The sequence below is a fragment of the Salvelinus namaycush genome, chromosome 21 (assembly GCF_016432855.1).
Source record: "Salvelinus namaycush isolate Seneca chromosome 21, SaNama_1.0, whole genome shotgun sequence".
Taxonomy (NCBI): domain Eukaryota; kingdom Metazoa; phylum Chordata; class Actinopteri; order Salmoniformes; family Salmonidae; genus Salvelinus; species Salvelinus namaycush.
The window spans coordinates 20,438,185-20,460,817 of record NC_052327.1 but is presented as its reverse complement, the minus strand read 5'-3'; the positions used below and the strand labels follow the sequence as shown (position 1 = coordinate 20,460,817).

The window sequence follows — 22,633 nt, the reverse complement described above, 5'->3', positions numbered from 1 at the left end:
AAACTGAAATCCGTTTTACCTCGGTTTTCACCAGCGTGTCACCTGTGCAACAACTGTAGATCAGCAATAGTCCACGCACGGAAATGTGTAACAAGGCTCGCCCTCCCTTTGGAAAATCTGGCCTAGTCAACGACACATCCGCCACGGTGACCCTAAACACAGGGATGCGTGTTTAGTCCCCTCCTGTAGTCTTTGTTCCCACGAGTGTGGGACCTCGCACGACTCCAACACCATTTTAAGTTTGCTGATGACACGCGTGGTAGGCCTGATCACCGACGATGCCGCCTATAGAGAGGAGGTCCGTGATCTGACAGTGTGGTGCCAGAACGACAACCTCCACGTCAGCAAGACAAATGAGCTGATCATGGGACAACAGGAAACGGAGTGCCGAGCGCGCCCCGATCCACATCAACGGGGCTGTAGTGGAGTGGGGCCGAGCTCTGTCATCCAGGACCTTTATACCAGGCGGTGTCGAAGGAAGGCCCTAAAAATGGTCAAAGAATCTAGCCACCCAAGTTACCGACTGTTCTCTTCTACCGCACGGCAAGCAGTATGGATGCACCAAGTCTGGAACCAACAGGGCCCTGAACAGCTTCTTCCCCCCCAAGCCGTAAGACTACTAAATAGTACATAGTGCTGAGCGATTAGTGCTTTTTCCCCCCTGGTCTGTTTTCAGTTTGATTAGTAAAAAATATGTAATTTTTAACATTACATGCATCATGTGGGTTGAACGCAAATTCCCATAATGGTAGTGACTGCCCATGACTATTGATCAGTTATTCGCATTACCTTACTTTAATAAAATATTTCAGTTGTATATTATATTTGATGACTTAATTTTAAAAATCATTTCTATAGAGCTGCTGTCTGACGATAACTGTTTAAGTAGTATTTCAAAGTACATAACGCATACTTTCATGACTGCTGAATACCAATACCTCGCAAAGCAACTGCTCTCTGCGCGATCAAGGGATACATTCTTCTTAGTAGGAGGCGTGAAAGAAACCAAGACCGGCCAAGTAGCTGCACAATGGATTATGGTCATTGTAGTTAATTATCACGTTTTCTGCATCACTTAATTCTTACGTTAACATGTAAAACATTGGCCTGTTGGAAACTACAACCCCTTAATACATTGCACAGTTTGGGCATTTATCTCTAGAGAAAATGCAGTACAATGTGCGCACTGAGCTCACAGATTATTTTTTTAAACAGAAGAAAATGGAATTTAAATAATTGAACCGAAGTCGATCAATTAGTTTAAAAAACCAAAATAACCGTTTTGGTTAATCACTCAGTCCGAGCAGCTATTTTGTTAACCTCTCTAGGGTACGTGGGACGGTAGCGTCCCACCTAACCAACATCCAGTGAAAGTGCAGGGCGCCAAATTCAAACTACGGAATTGTAAATATTTAACATTATTGAAAATACACATGCAATATGGCAAACTAAAGCTTGACTTCTTGTTAATCCAGCCACCATGTCAGATTTCAAAAAGGCTTTACGGCGAAAGCAAACCATGCGATTTTCTGAGGACAGCACCCCATGAAACAAACACAGACAATCATATTTCATCCCGCCAGGCGCGACACAAAACTCGGAAATAACGATATAATTCATGCCTTACCTTTTGAAGTGCTTCTTCTGTTGGCACTCCAATATGTCCCATAAACATCACAAATGGTCCTTTTGTTCGATTAATTCCGTCGTTATATCTCCAAAATGTCCATTTTATTTGGCGCGTTTGATCCAGAAAAACACTGGTTCCAACTCGCGCAACATGACTAAAAAATACCTAATAAGTTACCTGTAATCTTTGTCCAAACATTTCAAACAACTTTTCTAATACAACTTTAGGTATTTTTTTACATAAATTATCGATAAAATTTAAGATGGGATAAACTGCGTTCAATACAGGACGAAAACAAAGTGGAGCGAGCTTTCAAGTCACGCGCCCCAACCACAACAGTACACTAGACTCGACCCTCGTTCTGAACAGCCCTACTTCTTCATTTCTCAAAGGAAAAACATCAACCAATTTCTAAAGACTGACATCCAGTGGAAGCGATAGGAACTGCAAGCAAGTGCCTTAGAAATCTAGATCCCCATAGAAAACCAATTGAAAAGTGACCCAAAAAATTTAAAAAATAAAAATAAAACATTCCTGGATGGTTTCGCCTGCCAAATAAGTTCTGTTATACACAGACATCATTCAAACAGTTTTAGAAACTTCTGAGTGTTTTCTATCAAATACTACCAATTATATGCATATCCTAGCTTCTACGCCTGAGTAGCAGGCAGTTTACTTTAGGCACCTCAGTCATCTGAATACTGCCCCCTACCCCGAAGAAGTTAACTATTAGTGCTATCTGCATGAACCCTCTATGCACTTTTTGACTCTTCACTTACGCTGCTGCTACTGTTTATTATCTATCCTGTTGCCTAGTTACTTTACCACTACCTATATCTACCTCCATTACCTTGTACCCCTGCACATCGACTCGATACTGGTACCCCGTGTGTGTCTAGCCACGTTAGTCATTGTGTATTTATTCCTCGTTATTTTCTTTCTGCATTGTTGGGAAGGGCCCGTAAGTAAGCATTTCACTGTTAGTCTACACCGGTTCTTTACGAGTCATGTGACAAATAACATTTGATTTGAATTGTGTTCTGCGTCACATTAGACTCATGTTGAGTTCCAGAGGACGGTTCCAATTATGATACTAGACATTTGAATTGCAGAATTGATATTTAATTTTTATATTTAGATATTTTGTAGACATGACACCAACTCAGATCCACCATTTTTGTTTTTAAGATAGTCTTCACAGACCAAACGTCAACATGTATAAGCAAATAATTAAAACATGTTCAGATTAAGTCTTTTACAAGAATTTGATCATATGACCAATAGTAGTCCATTAAACCAAATGTTGTTTAAAGCTTCAAACAGAAGCATGACTTTGTATATTGGGTGACACAATTCAAATGTTATTTGAGAATAGCATTTCTCCTCCTTTCCTGCTTATTTCCTGTGGAGGTGGTCAACCCTCATAAGGGAGGGTGAGCAAGAGAAAGTCGAGAGAAAGGCTTGAAAAGGGAGTTGGGGGAAAGTGCATGGAACATTATTGGGGGGGGGGGGGGTGGTGGTGTAATGGAGAATTGGAGGGGGAAAGAAAAGCAGTAAGGACATTCTGTTTGAATTAAGGCAGCGCTGTTCTTGGCCTTACATAGAAAACGGCAGATAAAAAGATAATATCATTTGTTGCCGAGTCGGGCCTTCAGAAGAACTGGCCAAACTTCAAGCGAAACCCTATAATATTTCAAAGCCAATGGTGAATAGGGAGGTTGTTTCGTGTGAAGCGGCCTGAGGGGGGACTGTATTCGGGAGTGGGGTAATTGGTCAGATCTGGCAGGTAAAAGAGGTGGTGGGGGGGGGGGGGGGGGGCTCGCTCATGTGGAGATTGAATTTGTGCAGTTCTCCTAGACTTCTCCATATAATGTAGTCCACAAGGTTATGTGCATCTTGATGGTGATCCCAAAGCTGAGCCAATGATATGATGGGTAGGTATCATATCACACAGCAACAAACCCAGAAAAACGCATCCAAGGTCCCACTACTACAAATCTATCTTACTTCTGCAGAAAGCTGACTTTATAGCCTAATTATTTAAATTAAAATAAACTAGTGCTTGACATTTTAATTAAAGGGCCATTGGAATGATGGTTTGTAATTGAGACTAAGTGGTAAGAAATAAATGTCACTCTGATTTTGTAAATCAAGTGTAATGTGGGAGTGAAATGGCCTGTTCTGTGTTGGTCAGGCCTCAGTCATACTCAGAGCAGCTTTAGGCTCGCCAGTAGAGACTGGTCTTTGGAGAACATGCGGCCCGTTGTCACACTGCCCCGGCCCACAGAATTTGAATGGCATCTGTGACACTAAGGCGCAAATAGGATATTTTAAAATCGGCTGGCATTGAAGCCCGCCAAGCAGGGACTCCCGAGTGGCTCAGTAGTCTAAGTCACTATCTCAGTGCTAGAGGCGTCACTAAAGACCCTGATTCGATTCCAGGCTGTATCACAACCGGCTGTGATTGGGAGTCCCATAGGGCAGCGCACAATTGGCCCAGCGTCGTTAGGGTTTGGCCGGGGTAGGCTGTCATTGTAAATACGAATTTGTTCTTAAATGACTTGACTAGTTAAATAAAGGTTAAATAAAAAGTAACTTTCTCTGACTTGCTGATGAGACTTTCATGTTTTGTTTTCCTCTCAATAAAATTGTTTTATCATTTTTCCAAGGGTTGGAAAAGATTTCTGCTCATAAGTGCCATCAAAATGTGTGTTTTCAGTTGATCCTAAATCCTGTGGAATCAACATTTCTATATCTATCATAATAAGATCAGATCCAACTTATTTAACAAACCTTACTTGTTGTATTGCCAACTCTATACCTTCATTTTTTTTGTTTAGCAAAAGAATGTGTGTTTGGGTGTTTTGAGTCCATTTTTGTTTGTTTGCAAGATTTTTCCTTTTTGGTGGAAAGGGGAGGTCAATTCCTTCAACACTTTCTTCTCCCTGTGGCATATGTTTGAATGACCTCAGAGGCCTGCTTAAGTTTGTTCTGGGCTAATTTACCAAGGCAGCTGGCACGTTTTTAATTACACAAAAGGGTCCAGTATGCACTGGCAGCCATGCGTTTACTCGAGCATGCTGTCTAGGGCCTCCCCTCCCCCACTCCTTCCTTTCTCCCCTCCACTCCCAGGCCAGCCCCAGAAGGAGTTAACCTGGAGAAAGTGTGGCCACGCCGCTGGAATCCAGGGCCAAAAATTGATAAGCTGCGCACTTATACCGCTCGCCTTGCAGCGCATCAAAGGATTATGTGGAATTGTCAGGATAGGGAGGAACATGACTCCAGAGCAGTACTCCTACCTGGATTAGACTGGGGGGAAAAGGTAGAGGGGAGAAATCATCCCCGAGTTGGGGAGGTTTCATCCATTGCTGGTAAAAGTGCTGGGATTTTGGTGGTATACGCGGGTGAGCGCCTGAACAATGTCCTGTAGTCCACTGAAAGCAAAAAGGCAAGGGGAAACGGACGTTTTGAAAGGTATGCCATCCAATAACATGTCTAATTACACCAGTGGAAAGAATTCATGCCTAACTCCTAGGAAACCATGAGACAAAGATCAACCCCATCCTGTGTTCAACAACACTCTCAATATTCTGTACAGATTGTTAGAACCCGAAGTCGAAAGTCTGCTTCCAAAGCATAACTGGTCATCAATATTTTAATTGGGACAAGATAACGCACTAGTAAGGCCTAACTACAGAATAACAAATATTTACATTCCAAAGACAGGAAAAACATTTTAAATGATCCGTCTCCCTCAAACAGGGAATCATAACATTCATGGAACTTGGAATACCACACACGTTGTGTGAAGCTTCCAGGAAAGTTCAGTTGAGGTATTATATCTCTGCTAGCTGGGGCTGTTATAGAAACCTGTTTGCTGAGCGTCACGTGACCCTCCCCAGAGATGACCCACCCTCTCCCCCACAGTGTTACTGCACTTCAACTTGTCTTTGAAGTTGAACTGTGTATTGGAGTGAGGTGTGAAAAAACAACTTTCTGCTAGTTCCCCTTTAAGACTTTGCACTCTGAGTTTTATTGGTTGGCTTGTTGTGCTTAGCCCTTTTAAAGGGGCAATCTGCAGTTTCTACATCCATTTTTGGACTTATAAATTTGATATATACCCATTGATTCTTGAAGAATATAACATATACATTCCTCATGATCTTAGTTTAACTGTAGTACCCCATCAGAACTTAAAATATGAGCTTGTTTTACGCCAATGTTTGTTTACAAACACTGTATAGCCTCAACATGGTTAACTATAATTTTGATGTCATTCTTTACATCCCTAGCTCTGTCTATGAATTTGACTGCTAACATTTCTCCAGCCTCATCTCAGCTTTTTACTGAAACAGTGGTGGGGACAACCGAGTCACACGGTATAAATGTCCAATAAAGAATGCTGGGTGTAAAGTGAACCCAATCCACCCCTTGAGTTTGTCAGCCATGTGGTCAGAGCAGTTTAGTGAACCGGATTATCTTCCATCACCTTTTTCCCCTCCTCAAAAGCGACACCATTTCTCTGTGGTGTCAAATTCTGCCAGTCCCCCTCATAGTGTGCTGCCTGCAATGCGCCCAGTTTTTCTTTATATTAGGAGAGGGAGGAAGTCAGTCGCTCCACCAGCTGTAGGAAGCAAGGGACTGAATTGCAGGAATGAATCAAGTGGACACCCCTCCAGGGCAACAGCCCCTGGCAGTAGCCCCAATCCCCAGCCCTAACCCAATCTCCGTCTGCACTCTCTGCTCCACACAGGAAGGGCTCGAGATGGGAACCACATCGTACAGGAAGTCTTTGTTTTAAGAGCTCCTTCTCGGTAAAACAATAGTCCACATTATTATGGCCGTCACCTGGCAGAATGTCTTAATACAAATCTACATGTCAACCGGTAACTGCTGAATGGGCCTAAGTTTGTCTTAACTCGAGCAATCCAAAGTCATCTGTAAGACCACCGGATCTTAGAAGTACAAGTTGCCATTATGTTAAATACTTGCTTTGAACAGGACATAAAGGTGTACTGGTGCCTTTTGTGCTGAATTCCTATAGGGTTTTGTGCTTGTGGACAACATCTTGTTTTTATCCAGAGCAGGCCCTTTAAAAAAAAAAATGTAATACTGTGTGTCTGAACCACTTCAGTTTGTCTCCCACCAAAATGAACACCTAGGGTGGGCTGGTTGGTTGCATGGACTGAATTACACCCACGTGAACCCACTGATACCTCCATGCAAGCTGAAATGGAAGAGGAGAAACACAGTGCTGATCTGCGTAGCGTTCGGTTTCTCCTGGAGCAGAATATGCTCACCGAGTCACGTAGTAGTGGCCGCCATAAGATGCCACACCAGAATTTTCAGTCAGATGGAAATATATCCTGGAGCTGACCCCAGTTTGCGAAAATAAAAAATGGCTCTATTTTCAGAGGCACAGTTTTGTGTAATGGTAATGCCGGGTAGTCTAGGATTTGTGTTGAGTGTAATTGCAGTCTTTTCTGAAATAAGCACAGTTCACTTCCCAGGAAGGAACACTCAGTTTCAGTTCTCTCTTTCTGCACCTTAAAAGACCGACGCATGCTTTGGCACCACTCCCTACATCCGTTTACTTCATTTTCTTCCCTCTGTAATGCAACACTTGTGACAGGAATCTTATACTGTCACATTTATTCATTTTTAAACGTGATACAAATAAGGATTTGTGCTGTCTCCCACAGATGTTTTTCCTAGATGGAGATATTCAGTCATGCTCTATGGTTAATGGTAATCTATGAAAATCAAGTTTGTCTGTTTGCAGTTATGTATTGACTTTTCTTGGTTTGAAATGTCTCCGTGGTTTGGCTTTAATACACGCAGCAAGAACGTCTTGAAATTAGTACACACTTGGTGAACTCAACAAATATTATGTGAGGGTCACTGTCAGTGCAATGTATCCAGTTGTGTCAAACTTGGTCTCACCTGTTTTTTTTGTTGTTTTTTTTAGCCCCAGGTTATCAAGTACAAGATTGCATAACTCTTATTGATGCCTACAGCATCTATGGGGTGTGAGTGGATGCTTGTCTAACAGAACAAGAGCCTGAGGATGAATCAAACTCTGTTGCTCATACTTGGCAGACTTAAGATGCCTATTAGTTGCCAGTTCCTACCATTTTGCCCTTGAGCAAATCACCCTACTGCGCCAGGTGTGCTGAAATAAAACTGTTTATTTTCATACATGGCATAGGCTACTGCTTGGGTTGCCCATTTTACGGTTAAACCCTCCTCCTTGCTCTCCCTCAGGTGATTGACGTGGATGGCTCCAACAGGGTGACCCTGCTGGAGGACAAGCTTCCCCACATCTTTGGCTTCACGCTGCTGGGCGACTACATCTACTGGACGGACTGGCAGAGACGGAGCATCGAGAGGGTCCACAAGACCGACGCCATCCGAGAGATCATCATCGATCAGCTGCCTGACCTTATGGGTCTCAAGGCCACCAGAGTCACAGAGACCTCCGGTAGGAGACAGAATGTTAATGTTTGACACAAGGATGTAGACAGCTTTTTTAGTAGAAGTAGTATACAATATTTACGAATACTCATGTAAATGTTTTCTAATTTTCATGTATGGATATCCACAACTATCAACACTTGAAGAGAGCAGAACTCCCTGTCTACTGCAGAGAAACTGACCGTGTCTGCCTCTCTCTCTCTCCTAAAGGCACGAACGGCTGTGCGGAAGACAACGGCGGCTGCAGCCACCTGTGTTTCCACCGGCCCCAGGGCCTGCGCTGTGCCTGTCCCATGGGCCTGGAGCTGCTCAGTGACATGAGGACGTGCGTGGTGCCCGAGGCTTTCCTGCTTTTCACCAACCGGGCTGACATCCGCTCCATCTCTCTCGGCACAAACTCTAACGATGTGGCCATCCCACTCACCGGGGTCAAGGAGGCCTCTGCCCTCGACTTTGACGTCTCCGAGAACAGGATCTACTGGACTGACGTTAGCACCAAGGTGAGGATGACTGCTTTTCTGTCATTCTATTCTAGTCATTGTTAATTTTAGAGTTTCCATGTATCATTTTGGGGGTTTGTTTTCTGTCATTTTGGGTTGAATTAGCCACCGGGTGTTTATTTGTTTAGGCTCCAGGCTTTTTAAAATTCCTATTGAGCTCTGTGCCTGACTGTTGTACAAGTGTCTGAACCTACTCCCCTGTTCTGCCTCCCCAGACCATCAGCAGGGCCTTCATGAATGGCAGCTCTGTGGAGCATGTGATAGAGTTTGGCCTGGACTACCCAGAAGGCATGGCGGTGGACTGGCTGGGGAAGAATCTGTACTGGGCGGACACGGGGACCAATCGTATCGAGGTGGCCAAGCTGGACGGACAGTACCGGCAGGTCCTGGTGTGTAAGGACCTGGACAACCCTCGCTCCCTGGCCCTCGACCCCGCCAACGGGTAAGACTGACTGAGATTCGTCCCATCTGCATGACGCAACTTTCATGTCTGACTGACCTTAGCCTGGTCGTTGATCTGTTTGTGCGGTCTTGCCAACTTTGAACGTGTGACCGTGACCATAAGAGTGGGTAAAACCGTACAAACAGCTTTGAAGCCAGGCTAGACTGTCTCTTCACCAGTACTGATAGAGATGTCTGGCTGGGTGAATCCCCACACATGATCTTTTCCCTCTCAGGCAGTGAGTGTAATGAGAGGTTGCGTCAGTGGCACAGCACTGCGGCTAGTCCTCCGTGTGAGGAGTTTGTCGACACTCTTGTGCCAACCTGCCACGGCTTCTACATGTCACTCTGCAGTATGAAGTCATATCCTGGAGCTGTCAAAAGTCATTCCTGTGGCTTCTGATGCATTTTTACCACATAGCTTCACCCATTGGCATTGTTTCCTCTCTCAAATACAACACTGAGTTATTCCACAGTGATTGTCCCCGTACTTGGGGCCGTGGCCATTTTTACCAATTTACTAGTTCATATTGAATTAGTTTAAGAATGCAGACATGGTCTTGGCTGCCATCAAGTGTTTGGGGGGATATAAAAAGCAGTTCTTTGTCTACTCTCCTCAGTTACATGTACTGGACTGAATGGGGAGGCAAGCCCAGGATCGCCAGGGCCCACATGGACGGCAGCAACATAGTGACCCTAGTGGACAAAGTGGGCAGAGCAAACGGCCTCACCATCGACTACATTGACCAGAGACTGTACTGGACCGACCTGGACACCTGCATGATAGAGTCAACCAACATGCAAGGTAAACGCATACCGTAGTCAATCTCTTTTCCAACCACTAATGTTAATGACGACAGCACATGAAATGGTTGCAGGTAGTCTAGTGGTGAAGAGCGTTGGGCCAGTAACTGAAAGGTCGCTGATTTGAATCCCTGAGCCAACTAGGTGAAAAATAAGCTGATGTGCTCTTGAGCAAGGCACTTAACCCTAATTATTCTTGTACAGTGCCTTCGGGAAGTTTTCAGACCCCTTGACTTTTTTTCACATTTTGTTACGTTAGACATATTCAAAAATTGATTAAATTGTTTTTTTCCCTCATCTACACACAATACCCCATGACAAAGCAAAAACTGGTTTTTAGAAGAAAAAAAAATCAATTAAATATCACATTTACATAAGTGTTCAGACCCTTTACTCTTTGTTGAATCACCTTTGGCAGCGATTACAGCGGTCTTCTTGGGTATGACGCTACAAGCTCGGCACATCTGTATTTGGGGAGTTTCTCACATTCTTCTCTGCAGATCCTCTCAAGCTCTGTCAGGTTGGCTGGGGAGCGTTGCTGAACAGCTATTTTCAGGTCTCTCCAGAGACGTTTGATCGGGTTCAAGTCCGGGCTCTGGCTGGGCCACTCGAGGACATTCAGAGACTTGTCCCAAAGCCACTCCTGCGTTGTCTTGGCTGTGAGCTTAGGGCCATTGTCCTGTTGAAAGGTGAACCTTCGCCCCAGTCTTAACCTGCTCCAGAGCGCTCAGGACCTTTTCAAGGATCTCTCTGTACTTTGTTCCGTTCATCTTTGCCTCGATCCAGACTAGTCTCCTACTCCCTGCTGCTGAAGAACATCCCCACATCATGATGCTGCCACCTATGCTTCATCGTAGGGATGTTGTCAGGTTTCCTCCAGACGTGACGCTCGGCATTCAGGCTAAAGAGTTCAATATTGTTTTCATCAGACCAGATAATCTTGTTTCTCATGGTCAGAGTATTTGGGTGCCATTTGGCAAACTCCAAGCAGGCTCTAGGAAGAGTCTTGGTGGTTCCAAACTTCTTCCATTTAAGAATGATGGAGGCCACTGTGTTCTTGGGGACCTTCAATGCAGCAGAAATTGTTTGGTACGCTTCCCCAGATCTGTGCCTCGACACAATCCTGTCTCGGAGGTCCCCTGACAATTCCTTCGACCTCATGGCTTGGTTTTTGCTCTGAAATGCACTGTCAACTGTGGGACCTTATATAGACAGGTTTGCCTTTTCAAAATCATGTCCAATCAATTGAATTTACCACAGGTGGACTTCAAATTGTAGAAACATCTCAAGGATGATCAATGGAAACAGGATGCACCTGAGCTCAATTTTGAGTCTCAGCAAAGGGACACACCTACTCATTCAAGGGTTTTTCTTTTTACTATTTTCTACGTTGATTAATAATAGTGAAGACATTAAAATGATAAGATAACACATGGAATCATGTAGTAACCCAAAAGAGTGTTAAACAAATCAAAAGATTTTTGATTCTTCAAAGTAGCCACCCTTTCCCTTGATGACAGCTTTGCACACGCTTGGCATTCTCTCAACCAGCTTCTTGAGGAATACTTTTCCGACAGTCTTGAAGGAGATCCCACATGCTGAGCCCTTGTTGGCTGCTTTTCCTTCACTCTACGGTCCAACTCATCCCAAACCATCTCAATTGGGTTGAGGTCGGTTGGTTGTGGAGGCCAGGTCATCTGATGCAGCACTCCATCACGCTCCTTACACAGCCTGGAGGTGTGTTTTGGTTCAGTGTCCTGTTGAAAAACAAATGATAGTCCCACTAAGCGCAAACCAGATGGGATTGCATATAGCTGCAGAATGTTGTGGTAGCCATGCTGGTTAAGTGTGCTTTGAATTCTAAATAAATCGCAGACAGTGTCACCAGCAAAGCACCACCACCTCCTCCATGCTTCACGGTGGGAACCACTCCTGTGGAGATCATCCGTTCACCTACTCTGTGTCTCACAAAGACATGGCGGTTGGAACCAAAAATCTCAGAACAAAGGACAGATTTCTACCGGTCTATTATCCATTGCTCATGTTTCTTGGCCCAAACAAGTCTCTTCTTCTTATTGGTGTCCTTTAGTAGTGGTTTCTTTGCTGCAATTTGACCATGAAGACCTAATTCACCCAGTCTCCTCTGAACAGTTGATGTGTCTGTTACTTGAACTCTGATGCATTTCTTTGGGCTGCAATCTGAGGTGCAGTTAACTCTAATGAACTTATCCTCTGCAGCAGAGGTAACTTTGGGTCTTCCTTTTTTGTGGCGGCCCTCATGGGAGCCAGTTTCATCATAACGCTTGATGGTTTTTGCTACTGCACAAAGCTCTTGAAATTTTTCGTATTGATTGACCTTCGTGTCTTAAAGTAATGATGGACTGTTGTTTCTCTTTGCTTATTTGAGCTGTTCTTGCCATAATATGGACTTGGTCTTTTACCAAATAGGGCTGTCTTCTGTATACCACCCCTACCATGTCACAACACAACTGATTGACTCATACACATTAAGAAGGAAAGAAATTCCATAAATGTACTTTTAACAAGGCACACCTGTTAATTGAAATGCATTCCAGGTCACTACCTCATGAAGCTGGTTGAGTGAATGCCAACAGTGTGCAAAGCTGTCAAGGCAAAGGGTGTCTACTTTGAAGAATCTAAAATATATTTTGATTTGTTTAACACTGGTTACTACATGATTCCATATGTTATTTCATAGTTTTGATGTCTTCACTATTTTACAATGTAGATTTTTTTTATTTTATTAGTTAAAATAAAGAAACCCTTGAATAATTAGGTGTCAACTTTTGACTGGTACTGTATGTGAACAAGATCTCAGTTTATTTGTAATACATGTGCAATTTTTTTTAACCTGCTTTCGCTTTGTCATTATAGGGTATTCTGTGTAGATTGCTGAGTAATTATATAATCCATTTTAGAATAAGGCTGTAAAGTAACAATGTGGGAAAAGTTGAGGGGTCTGAAGGCGCTGTAAGTCGCTCTGAATAAGAGCGTCTACTAAAATGACTCCAATATAAATGATGAGCATATTACCCTATCCATCATGTTTCTGTGGTTGACAGAAATATCAATCTTCATTTAGCCCAGATACTCTCCTTTTTTCCTAGTCGATCTCTTTTTCAACCCCCTCTGCTGTTTCGTTAATGATACATGGTGTATATTGATGATATACTTATTTTCATATTACTGTACAATATTACTTTCATATTGCTGTGGTTTAAAACCATACCCTCACCAATACATTTTCATTAGTCCACATTGATAATTATATATTTCCCCCAGGTCTACAGAGGGAGATAGTGGCTGACGACCTCCCGCACCCGTTTGGTCTGACCCAGTACCGGGATTATATCTACTGGACCGACTGGAACCTGCGCAGCATCGAGCGGGCAGACAAGCGCAGCGGCCTCAACCGCACCATGGTCCAGGGACACCTGGAGTACGTCATGGACATCCTGGTCTTCCACTCCTCCCGCCAGGACGGTGCCAACGACTGCTCCCAGAACAACGGCAACTGTGCCCACCTGTGCCTGGCGTCGCCCGCCGGCGCCCAGTGCCGCTGTGCCTCCCACTACACCCTGGATTCCAACGGCAGGAACTGCAGCTGTGAGTTGAGAAACGGGGAGCGTGCGGGCTCTTGGCTGGGGGATGTTTTGGTGTAATAAACAAAATGTAGTTTTGTGGCCTCCCGGGTGGCGCAGTGGTCTAGGGCACTGCATCGCAGTGCTAACTGCGCCACCAGAGTCTCTGGGTTCGCGCCCAGGCTCTGTCGCAGCCGGCCGCGACCGGGAGGTCCGTGGGGCGATGCACAATTGTCATAGCGTCGTCCGGGTTAGGGAGGGTTTGGCCGGTAGGGATATCCTTGTCTCATCGCGCTCCAGCGACTCCTGTGGCGGGCCGGGCGCAGTGCGCGCTAACCAAGGGGGCCAGGTACACGGTGTTTCCTCCGACACATTGGTGCGGCTGGCTTCCGGGTTGGAGGCGCGCTGTGTTAAAGAAGCAGTGCGGCTTGGTTGGGTTGTGCTTCGGAGGACGCATGGCTTTCGACCTTCGTCTCTCCCGAGCCCGTACGGGAGTTGTAGCGATGAGACAAGATAGTAATTACTAGCGATTGGATACCACGTAAATTGGGGAGAAAATGGGATAAAAAAAATATTTAAAAAAATAATAAAAAAATTGTAGTGTTGTTCAGTGTTGTATTGAGCAGTCATAGTTTGGGTAAGGAGAGTATTTAGGATTTATTTTGGGTTAAAGCTCCAGGCTGCTCTTGAACGTCTAAATCTAGATCGAAGTATGTAGAAATTAGAATGGACCTATACCTTTTCAAATAACTGCCCTCTATCTGGCCCGCAAATTGCTTTTGGCAACCAAATAAGTCCCCCCCCCCAAAAAAAATGTGTGGTCCCCCACTGACTTTAAAAAAATATATATATATTGCCATCGATCCCTCCGCCCGCTGTAGATGAATGTATTGTCTAAATCAAACGCAGGTCTGTCTACAGCCCTCGGCCATGCAAAACCCCAAACACATGTCTGTCTGAATCATGCCATGAGCAAACCTCAGACTTTCACTGAGGCCTGATGTGGACACAAGTGTTAGAAAGGAGGTTGCTGTGCACATATCCCAGCTTGAGCATTCCTCTGCACTTGGCAGGGGATGAAGGCTCTGTCTTTCTACATGAGTCTGTTTTTCTTTCTTACTGTTGCATACTTCCCTGGCCTCTGGGGATCACTGATTACTGCATTCTAGTAAGCTGATTACAGTCATGGAGAGGTTGGTAGGAGAAGGGGGAATGAGAAAGATTTGTTTGGATTGCGCCTGCTGACCTCTGTCCCCCGGCTCTCTCTCTAGCCCCCTCCAGCTTCCTCCTGTTCAGCCAGAAGGCCTCCATCAGCCGCATGGTTCTGGGGGAGCAGAGCCCCGACATCATCCTGCCCATCCACGTGCTCCGCACCGTCCGGGCCATCAGCTATGACCCCCTGGACCACCTGGTCTACTGGGTGGACGGACGACAGAACATCAGGAGGGCCCGCGACGATGGCACACAGGTGCGAGAGCATTAACAGGACCACGGGCCAGAATGTTAACCTGCTTGTACCAACAGCACATTTTAAGATACTATGTCATGTGATTTCCAACAGACACTAACTATGCTTGTCACCTTCCAGTTGACATATAGAGCAGGCTACTGTATCAAGGCGATGACAGAGTTATAACACTTAATTTGATTGACATCAGTACAGCCATCAGCCACAAATGAATTTGTATGAACACTGGAAATAACTTTGACCATGTGAAACTGTTGTAGGCCCCTTTCTCTGATGTGTATCTGTTTCTCCTTTCTCCTGTTCCAGTCATCAGTGGTGGTGTCCACCACTTCCACCCACCAGCAGCAGCCTGACAAGCAGCCCCACGACCTGAGCCTGGACCCCTACAGCCGTACTGTCTACTGGACTTGTGAGGCCACCAACACCATCAACCTCCAGCGCCTAGACGGAGATGCTGTGGGCGTGGTGCTGAGGGACGAACACGACAAACCCAGAGCCATCGTTGTCAATGCAGAGAAAGGGTGAGAGGGGAGGGTGGAGTCATGGCGGAGGCTGAATAAAACAAAATACTGCTTCATACTGTCACACTGGTTGAGGCAACTGTGAAGATGGAGGCAGACTGACTCAATAACTGCATTTAGAGATGGCAACATTTCTATTTGAAATCTACCCCATAAGTGGTGGACTTGGGAATGGAAAACAGGGGGAACTCACTCGAAAGCTTTTGAAAATATACAGGACTTCCAAAATATATCAGGGACAGGGCGTGGCACGCCTCCAAGCAGCAGAGTAATTAGTGGGTGATCAGGTGTTTAGTGATGTGGTGTTGACAATTTGACTTGGACGCTCCGTGGAGCTCTGTTTATTTTCCTTCCATAGGGCAGGGAAGGAACCACAGCCCTAAGTAAGTACGAGGCTGAGATGTCGGGCCATGTGTGCAGCAGATGGTTGTGCATATTGTGCTCTGCTGCCTGAGCTTCTCTTCTCTCCTCACCTCTAGCCTAGTGGAGCAGTGGTATGTTCAGGGCCATGGTCAGGCCCTGGCAAGCTGCGCTGTAATTGTGATGCCCATTGTTCATGCGGCTGCCCTCCACGTTAGCTTCTATTTTGGGCTCTTTGTGGCTTGGCCTGGATGTGACAGAGGGGACTTATTCCATAGGAGTAACCCAAAGTCAAAGAAGTAAACAAATCATCATGAGAGGTGTTTATTGTCTCAACGAGCGTGGCCAGAAAGGAACAAATTTAAAACTTATGGCAACCAGCTGACAATTTTGAGAATTTGACATGGTCTTGTAGTTTTGTATGTTAGGGAATCAAATGCAACTTTCAAATGTCTCTCTTTGGGCCTGGAAAGCAGTAGATAAACATTGAAGATATTTGGCTCAGTAAAGGTTACAGGCAGGTTGAGAATCTGTCAGGATAAATTTTTCTCCCACTTTCCCTTGAAGTGACATCTTCCAGATTTACTCAAAGCATTCTGGTGTTACATTAATATGTCAATTGATTATGCTCACAGACTGCCATTTTACAATTGTTCCCTTGGAGAGGCAGAACCAAATTACAAACAGATGAGCGTTTGAGCAATAGCGTTTATTTCTCCAAGTCTTCTCAGTCCAACAAGTGTTAGGGAGGGTCTTATCAGAGCTGATAGAACCTGGCGTGAGACATAACAAACCAGGGAAGGCCCACACACAGACAATAGCTTCTACTCCTCCAGGCTTTCAGAGAGAGGGAGAGGGGGGCTAACTGAACAGCCCTGAGCTCTAGTCTACACCCAGCACAGTACAGGGTGAAGGAGAGCCCTGCCCTGCCCACCCATCAAAACACATACCACAGTATTATACTATCCATCATCTCTGGCTGATTTCAATTGTTTTGTCATTTATTTTTATTTTTTTTGACTTTTATTTAACTAGGCAAGTCACTTAAGAACAAATTCTTATTTTCAATGAGGGCCTTACAACTGCCTTGTTCAGGGGCAGAATGACAGATTTTTACCTTGTCAGCTCAGGGATTCGATCTTGCAACCTTTCGGTTACTAGTCCAATGATCTAACCACTAGGCTACTTGCCGGCCCAATGTTTTGTGATAACCTTGATAGATACTGTATATTAATGTACATCTAAAGTACTGTACACAGTTGGGGGGTTAGGCTAGAAACCGATAAAATGTCTGGCAGTATGCTTTTGTTTTGGTCGTTTTAGTTTTCTAACCTCGGACCGGCTCATCTCTCCTATAGGTACATGTATTTCACCACCATGCAGGATCGCTCTGCTAAGATCGAGGGAGCGTCTCTGGACGGGACGGAGCGGGAGTCTCTGTTCACCACGGGTCTGATCCGGCCTGTAGCCCTAGCCCTGGACAACAAGCTGGGAAAACTGTTCTGGGTGGACGCTGACCTGAAACGCATCGAGAGCAGTGACCTCACTGGTGAGTCCCAGGGCTAAAGAACAACAACCATTCTAGAACCAGAGGACCAGCACTTCTAAACACTCAGCTGAAAATATATTGTTCCTTTTCATCTGCTTCGACGGTGTTTATCTACAGCTCTCATTCTCAATAGTCACTGAAGTACACCGCAATACTACAGAAAATGACACGGAATGTTCCTCCAGTCCAAACACAGTTTGTGGTCAAATAGGGGGGAGCTGAGTTTGATCATAGGAAAATAGTAGGTAATCAGAACGGATGTGGGCCTTTAAAAAAAAAACATTTAATCCTTGGTCTCTCCTAGTCCCTCCCTCACACGAGCAGAGACATCAAGGTTGTCTGGTTAAGCTCTATCATTGTCAGACAGCTGCTAGCCAAGGCCTTGTGATCCTTTCCGGTCCTGGTGCAGAGAGAAAGGTTTGATGTCTGCCTGGTGGCTGATGAGCTCACCTTTATCTGACTGTGCACATACATGTTTAGCTTCACTCCCCCTGCCTGGCTTCTGAAGTCTGGAATGGATAGGAACAAGCACCCAGACTGATTTATCCAGGCCATTTATGCACCATCGAAGACTGTCGAGTTATATAAGAGTGTATCTTTACTTTGGCAGACCATGTTTGGTCAGAGATATTGAATATTATTCAAACAAAGTTGTTTTAGTGATGGCGTCTGAAGTTGTTAGCTATATTTGGTATGATAAAGGTTAGAGCTTCTAAAGTAAGCCCTAAGGGTCTGGAAAGTAAATACGTTTGGGAGTGCACGGTCTTTGATGATTAGGATAATGTATACGGCCCTGGTTCTGATGAGGTCATTTCTTTTCCTCCTCCCAGGAGCCAATCGGATCGTCCTCCAGGACTCAAACATCCTGCAGCCCATGGGTCTGACGGTGCTGGGAGAGCACCTGTACTGGATCGACAGACAGCAGCAGATGATCGAGCGGGTGGACAAGCTGACGGGGGAGAAGAGGACCCGCATCCAGGGTCGCATCTCCTACCTCACCAGCATCCACGCTGTGGAAGACATGGACCCTACCGAGTTTGGTAAGGCAACAGGACCCTTTGTTTAGTCACTTCCGTTGCCACAGTTTATAACAGTACCTTTGCATATGTAGTGCTGTATGTAGTACAGCAGAGTTCGGTTGACACTCCAGTGGCCAAAGCTAACCATCCACGTCTTTTCCTTCCTCTCCTCCAAAGCTTCTCATCCCTGTTCCCGTGACAACGGAGGCTGCTCACACATCTGCATCGCCAAAGGAGACGGGACGCCTCGCTGCTCCTGTCCCATGCACCTGGTCCTGCTGCCCAACCTGCTCGTCTGTGGAGGTACAGCACAGCCGCTGCTCTAACAAATCCAATAAGGCTTTGAGTGAACAATATCAGGTGCATTATTCCTCCACCAGGCGTTTTGCTGTGAATCTAAACGTCCTCTGCTCCTTTACCACCTCAGAGCCGCCCACCTGTTCCACAGAGCAGTTCACCTGTGCCACAGGCGACATTGACTGCATCCCCATGGCGTGGCGTTGTGACGGCTTCGCCGAGTGTGACGATAACAGTGACGAGGAGAAGTGCCCAGTGTGCTCGGCCTTCCAGTTCCAGTGTGACAAGGGCCAGTGTGTGGATGCTCAGCTACGCTGTAACGGAGAGGCAGACTGCACAGACAACTCCGATGAACAGGACTGTGACAGTACGCTCACTCAACTCAGACTGTGTACTACATATTGACACTGGGACAGTTTAGTAAACATGGACTAATGGGGTTGGGATTTAGGCTGGGAGCAACAGCAACCTTGTGTGGATTGTAACGATAAACCATGCCTCGTCTTGTAACGAGGACTTTGCTCTGCTCTCCTCCCCTCAGCTATCTGCCTGCCCAACCAGTTCCGCTGTAACAACAACCAGTGCATCCTGAAGAAACAGCAGTGTGACTCCTACAGTGACTGTGCTGACAACTCTGACGAGCTCTTCTGTGGTGCGTTTAACTTCACTCACTGTCGCCAAAATCAAGGGAGTTTAGAATTGTCAGTTCAGAATTTACACATACCTGTATTTTGTGTCATTTTGCTCAGAATTGACAGCGGTCCGTTAAATGTATAGTAATGTCTTTGTCTGTCTGTCTGTAGAATTCCTCACCCCCTCGTCAAACGACATTCACTCATCTCACACCAGCACCATAGGCCCTGTCATTGGCATCATCCTGTCAGTGTTTGTGATGGGAGGGATGTACTTTTTGTGCCAGCGGGTCGTGTGCCGCCGTTACAAAGGTCCCAACGGAGCCTTCCCCCACGAGTACATCAGTGGCACCCCCCACGTACCCCTCAACTTCATCGCCCCTAGCAGCTCACAGAACGGAACCTTCACAGGTAAAGAAGGTCAGCAATTACACAACACTGAAAACTGCAGGTCAATTGGATGAGTGTATAGAGATCGCCTGTACTGTGACGGGATTGTTTTTACGTGCTGAAGCAGGTAGTTGTTCTGACAGACAGTGTTTTGTTTCTCTTAGGTATCTCGTGTGGGAAGTCTATCATGAGTTCTGTCAGTCTGATGGGGAGCAGCAGTAGTGGAACTCCGCTCTACGACAGGAACCATGTGACAGGGGCCTCCTCCAGCAGCTCATCCAGCGCCAAGGGAGCCTTCTATCCACAGGTATGTACCCACCTTCTTTTACCTGCACGTAGGGGACCCACCTTCTCCACCCTCTTTTACCTGCACGTAGGGGACCTACCTTCTCCACCCTCTTTTACCTGCACGTAGGGGACCCACCTCGTCTGTCCTATCCGAGTTGGCTCTCATACATAATTCCCATACTGAAGAAAAGTAAAAGTTCAATTACAAATGGAGAATGGCTGAAGATATGCATGTTATTCTCTGTATTTGCAGATGCTCAACCCTCCTCCCTCTCCAGCCACGGATCGCTCCCTGTATAACGCAGACATCTTCTATTCCTCTAACAGTCCCTCCACCACCAGGTCTTACAGGTAAGAGATCAGTTTCTCTTTGCATTATGCTACAGTCAACTTTGTTTTATTTTACAACAGATGCCAATTTACAATGTTGTCTTCTCTCCTCCATGCTTGCTCCTGAAAGGCCTTATCTAATGCGAGGCGTGGCACCCCCCACCACCCCCTGCAGCACTGACGTCTGTGACAGCGACTACACCACAAGTCGCTGGAAGAGCAACAAGTACTACATGGACCTTAACTCAGACTCTGACCCCTACCCTCCTCCCCCCACCCCCCGGAGCCAGTACCTATCAGCAGAGGAGAGCTGCCCCCCTTCTCCATCCACAGAGCGCAGTTACTTTCACCTCTGTCCCCCGCCCCCCTCACCCTGCACTGACTCTTCATGACACTTGGGGAAATAGCCATGTCTGTAAATAATTTTAAATATGAACAAATTAGATAATTCTATTTTATTCATTTCCACTGATTGCCATGGGTTAAAGTGGGGATGGGATGGAATAGGGCCAGATCAAGTGTGAAATTGTTGTACAGTGTGAATTGTATCACTTGTCTTTATCTTTCATGTTTCCCACCCTCGTTTCAGATGGAGTATCGTCCTAATTTAGAGAATACCTTCAATTTGACTCCATTCTATTGGCCTTTGTTTTTTCAGCAAAATACTTTAGAACTTCCTTCAAACAACAGATACCTATTTACGGTGACATTTTTAACAAGCGGACACCAATATCGATTTGAGGAAGTACTCTATTCAAAAATATTAAACTGGTTATGTGGCCAGCCAAAAGAATTACAAAAAATTATATTGTAAATATTTGTAATTAAGTAAATAATAATTGTTTTCATAACAGCCATCATATGTTCTTATTAATGATTTTATTTGTGATTTGAAATTGTCCCAAGCATATGTTTATTTTACAATATACCAAAAGTGTGTTTGCTGCTACTGTACATATATACTGAGTTATAAAAACACTTAAAAAAAAGAGAAAAGAAAGCACCCAACCAAACAATTACAATTTGCGTATTAAGACTGACAATAGATCATGAAGCTATTTGACTGTTTTTAATTATTTGTCTAGCAACATTGCAATTGTTTTTTTTGTGTAGAACAGTATTCACATGTGCATTTGTGAAATTGTGTTCATTGTTTTGAAGGAGTCTGTATGAAATAACTCATAAGAACGGCTTCATCATTGATGCAGTTGTCACCCAGAAATGACAAGGCTAGACACAACCTTTTAACTCTCTCGTGAATCTCTTCACTTTATCATTAAACTGATATGCCATGTCAGTGTGCTCTAATTACATATGACATATTACACTGACTATTCCTTTAAAAAAATATAAAATAAAAAAAATTAAGATGCCAATACGGTTGGTATTTCAGCTTTTGTCAGAGTTTTTAGTTTAAAAAAAAAGCTGTTCCATCATCCTCTTCTCTAAACAATTTTACTATCCTCATACATTTCAATTTAATTCTATAGATTGAATTTCATCAGTGGTGAATATCATGCACCTGTAAAATCATGGCTCCATTATATTGTCGTGTTTTGAAGGTCTATGTGTACGCTCAGCAAGCTGTCAGTTGCTAAATTGAGCACTTACTTAAAAATGAACTATCCAACCAGTTATGAAATGTGAACAGTGAATGTAAAAATGACTGTTGGACGTGCAGAGGGAAATGTATATTAAATTCATACCTCTTTTAAAGCTTATTTCCAAGCTTTTTCTCAGTCATTTGGATATTTGTGTATAGGCAATTAACAATGGTGCTGACATAAGAAGTGAAATTAAATCATGTTCAACATTAGTGTTATGACATAGTGTCAGGCCTCCATCTTTATGTTGAACACCTCTGGCTTCTACCAGAGAGGTTGTATAGGTTCCTCAGACCTCCACAACAAAACCTGCTGCCCTGCCCATTTTAAGCCTTGTTGCTGGATAGGGAAAACTTCGACACTACTTCATTGTGCCAGTATATAGATGCTCTCCGTACAAACTCTGTTTTGTGTTTTAAATGCCTTGTGTAATTTACACTTGTGATAATTTTTGTATCAAAAGCATTTTTATATAATAAAGGTTATATTTTAAAGAATACTTGTGTGCCTAATCTTTTAAATTAGCTGTGTCATTGTTTTATATAGTCACATGAAATGTGATATTAATTTCCATGTTGGTTAGCCAAATGGAGTTCACATTCCTGTTGAGATGGTACTGCACTGGTTATTCAGCACAGCCAGAAGAGGACTGGCCACCTGTCAGCCTGGTTCCTCTAGGTTTCTTCCTAGGTTCCTGCCTTTCTAGGGTTTTTTCCCTATCCGC

General features: G+C 44.7%; 1 protein-coding gene across 2 annotated transcripts in view; it reads left to right on the top strand.

Annotated features, from left to right (window-relative positions):
- The window catches only part of LOC120066168 (low-density lipoprotein receptor-related protein 5-like), a 51,630-nt gene extending 29,222 nt beyond the window's left edge, over positions 1–22,408 (top strand). The window contains exons 9-24 of one of the 2 annotated variants that reach the window (XM_039017337.1): positions 7,895–8,111; positions 8,315–8,604; positions 8,820–9,046; positions 9,666–9,850; positions 13,153–13,476; positions 14,723–14,919; positions 15,226–15,440; positions 17,159–17,349; positions 18,180–18,389; positions 18,546–18,671; positions 18,796–19,032; positions 19,207–19,317; positions 19,469–19,708; positions 19,852–19,994; positions 20,229–20,326; positions 20,436–22,408. In XM_039017337.1, coding sequence (XP_038873265.1) covers positions 7,895–8,111; positions 8,315–8,604; positions 8,820–9,046; positions 9,666–9,850; positions 13,153–13,476; positions 14,723–14,919; positions 15,226–15,440; positions 17,159–17,349; positions 18,180–18,389; positions 18,546–18,671; positions 18,796–19,032; positions 19,207–19,317; positions 19,469–19,708; positions 19,852–19,994; positions 20,229–20,326; positions 20,436–20,697 — 3,273 coding nt within the window. In that variant the 3' untranslated portion in view covers positions 20,698–22,408. Of the gene's footprint in view, positions 1–7,894; positions 8,112–8,314; positions 8,605–8,819; positions 9,047–9,665; positions 9,851–13,152; positions 13,477–14,722; positions 14,920–15,225; positions 15,441–17,158; positions 17,350–18,179; positions 18,390–18,545; positions 18,672–18,795; positions 19,033–19,206; positions 19,318–19,468; positions 19,718–19,851; positions 19,995–20,228; positions 20,327–20,435 lie in introns of both variants that reach the window. The other variant, XM_039017336.1, reaches the window with a different exon arrangement.
- The last annotated feature ends 225 nt before the right edge of the window (positions 22,409–22,633 follow it).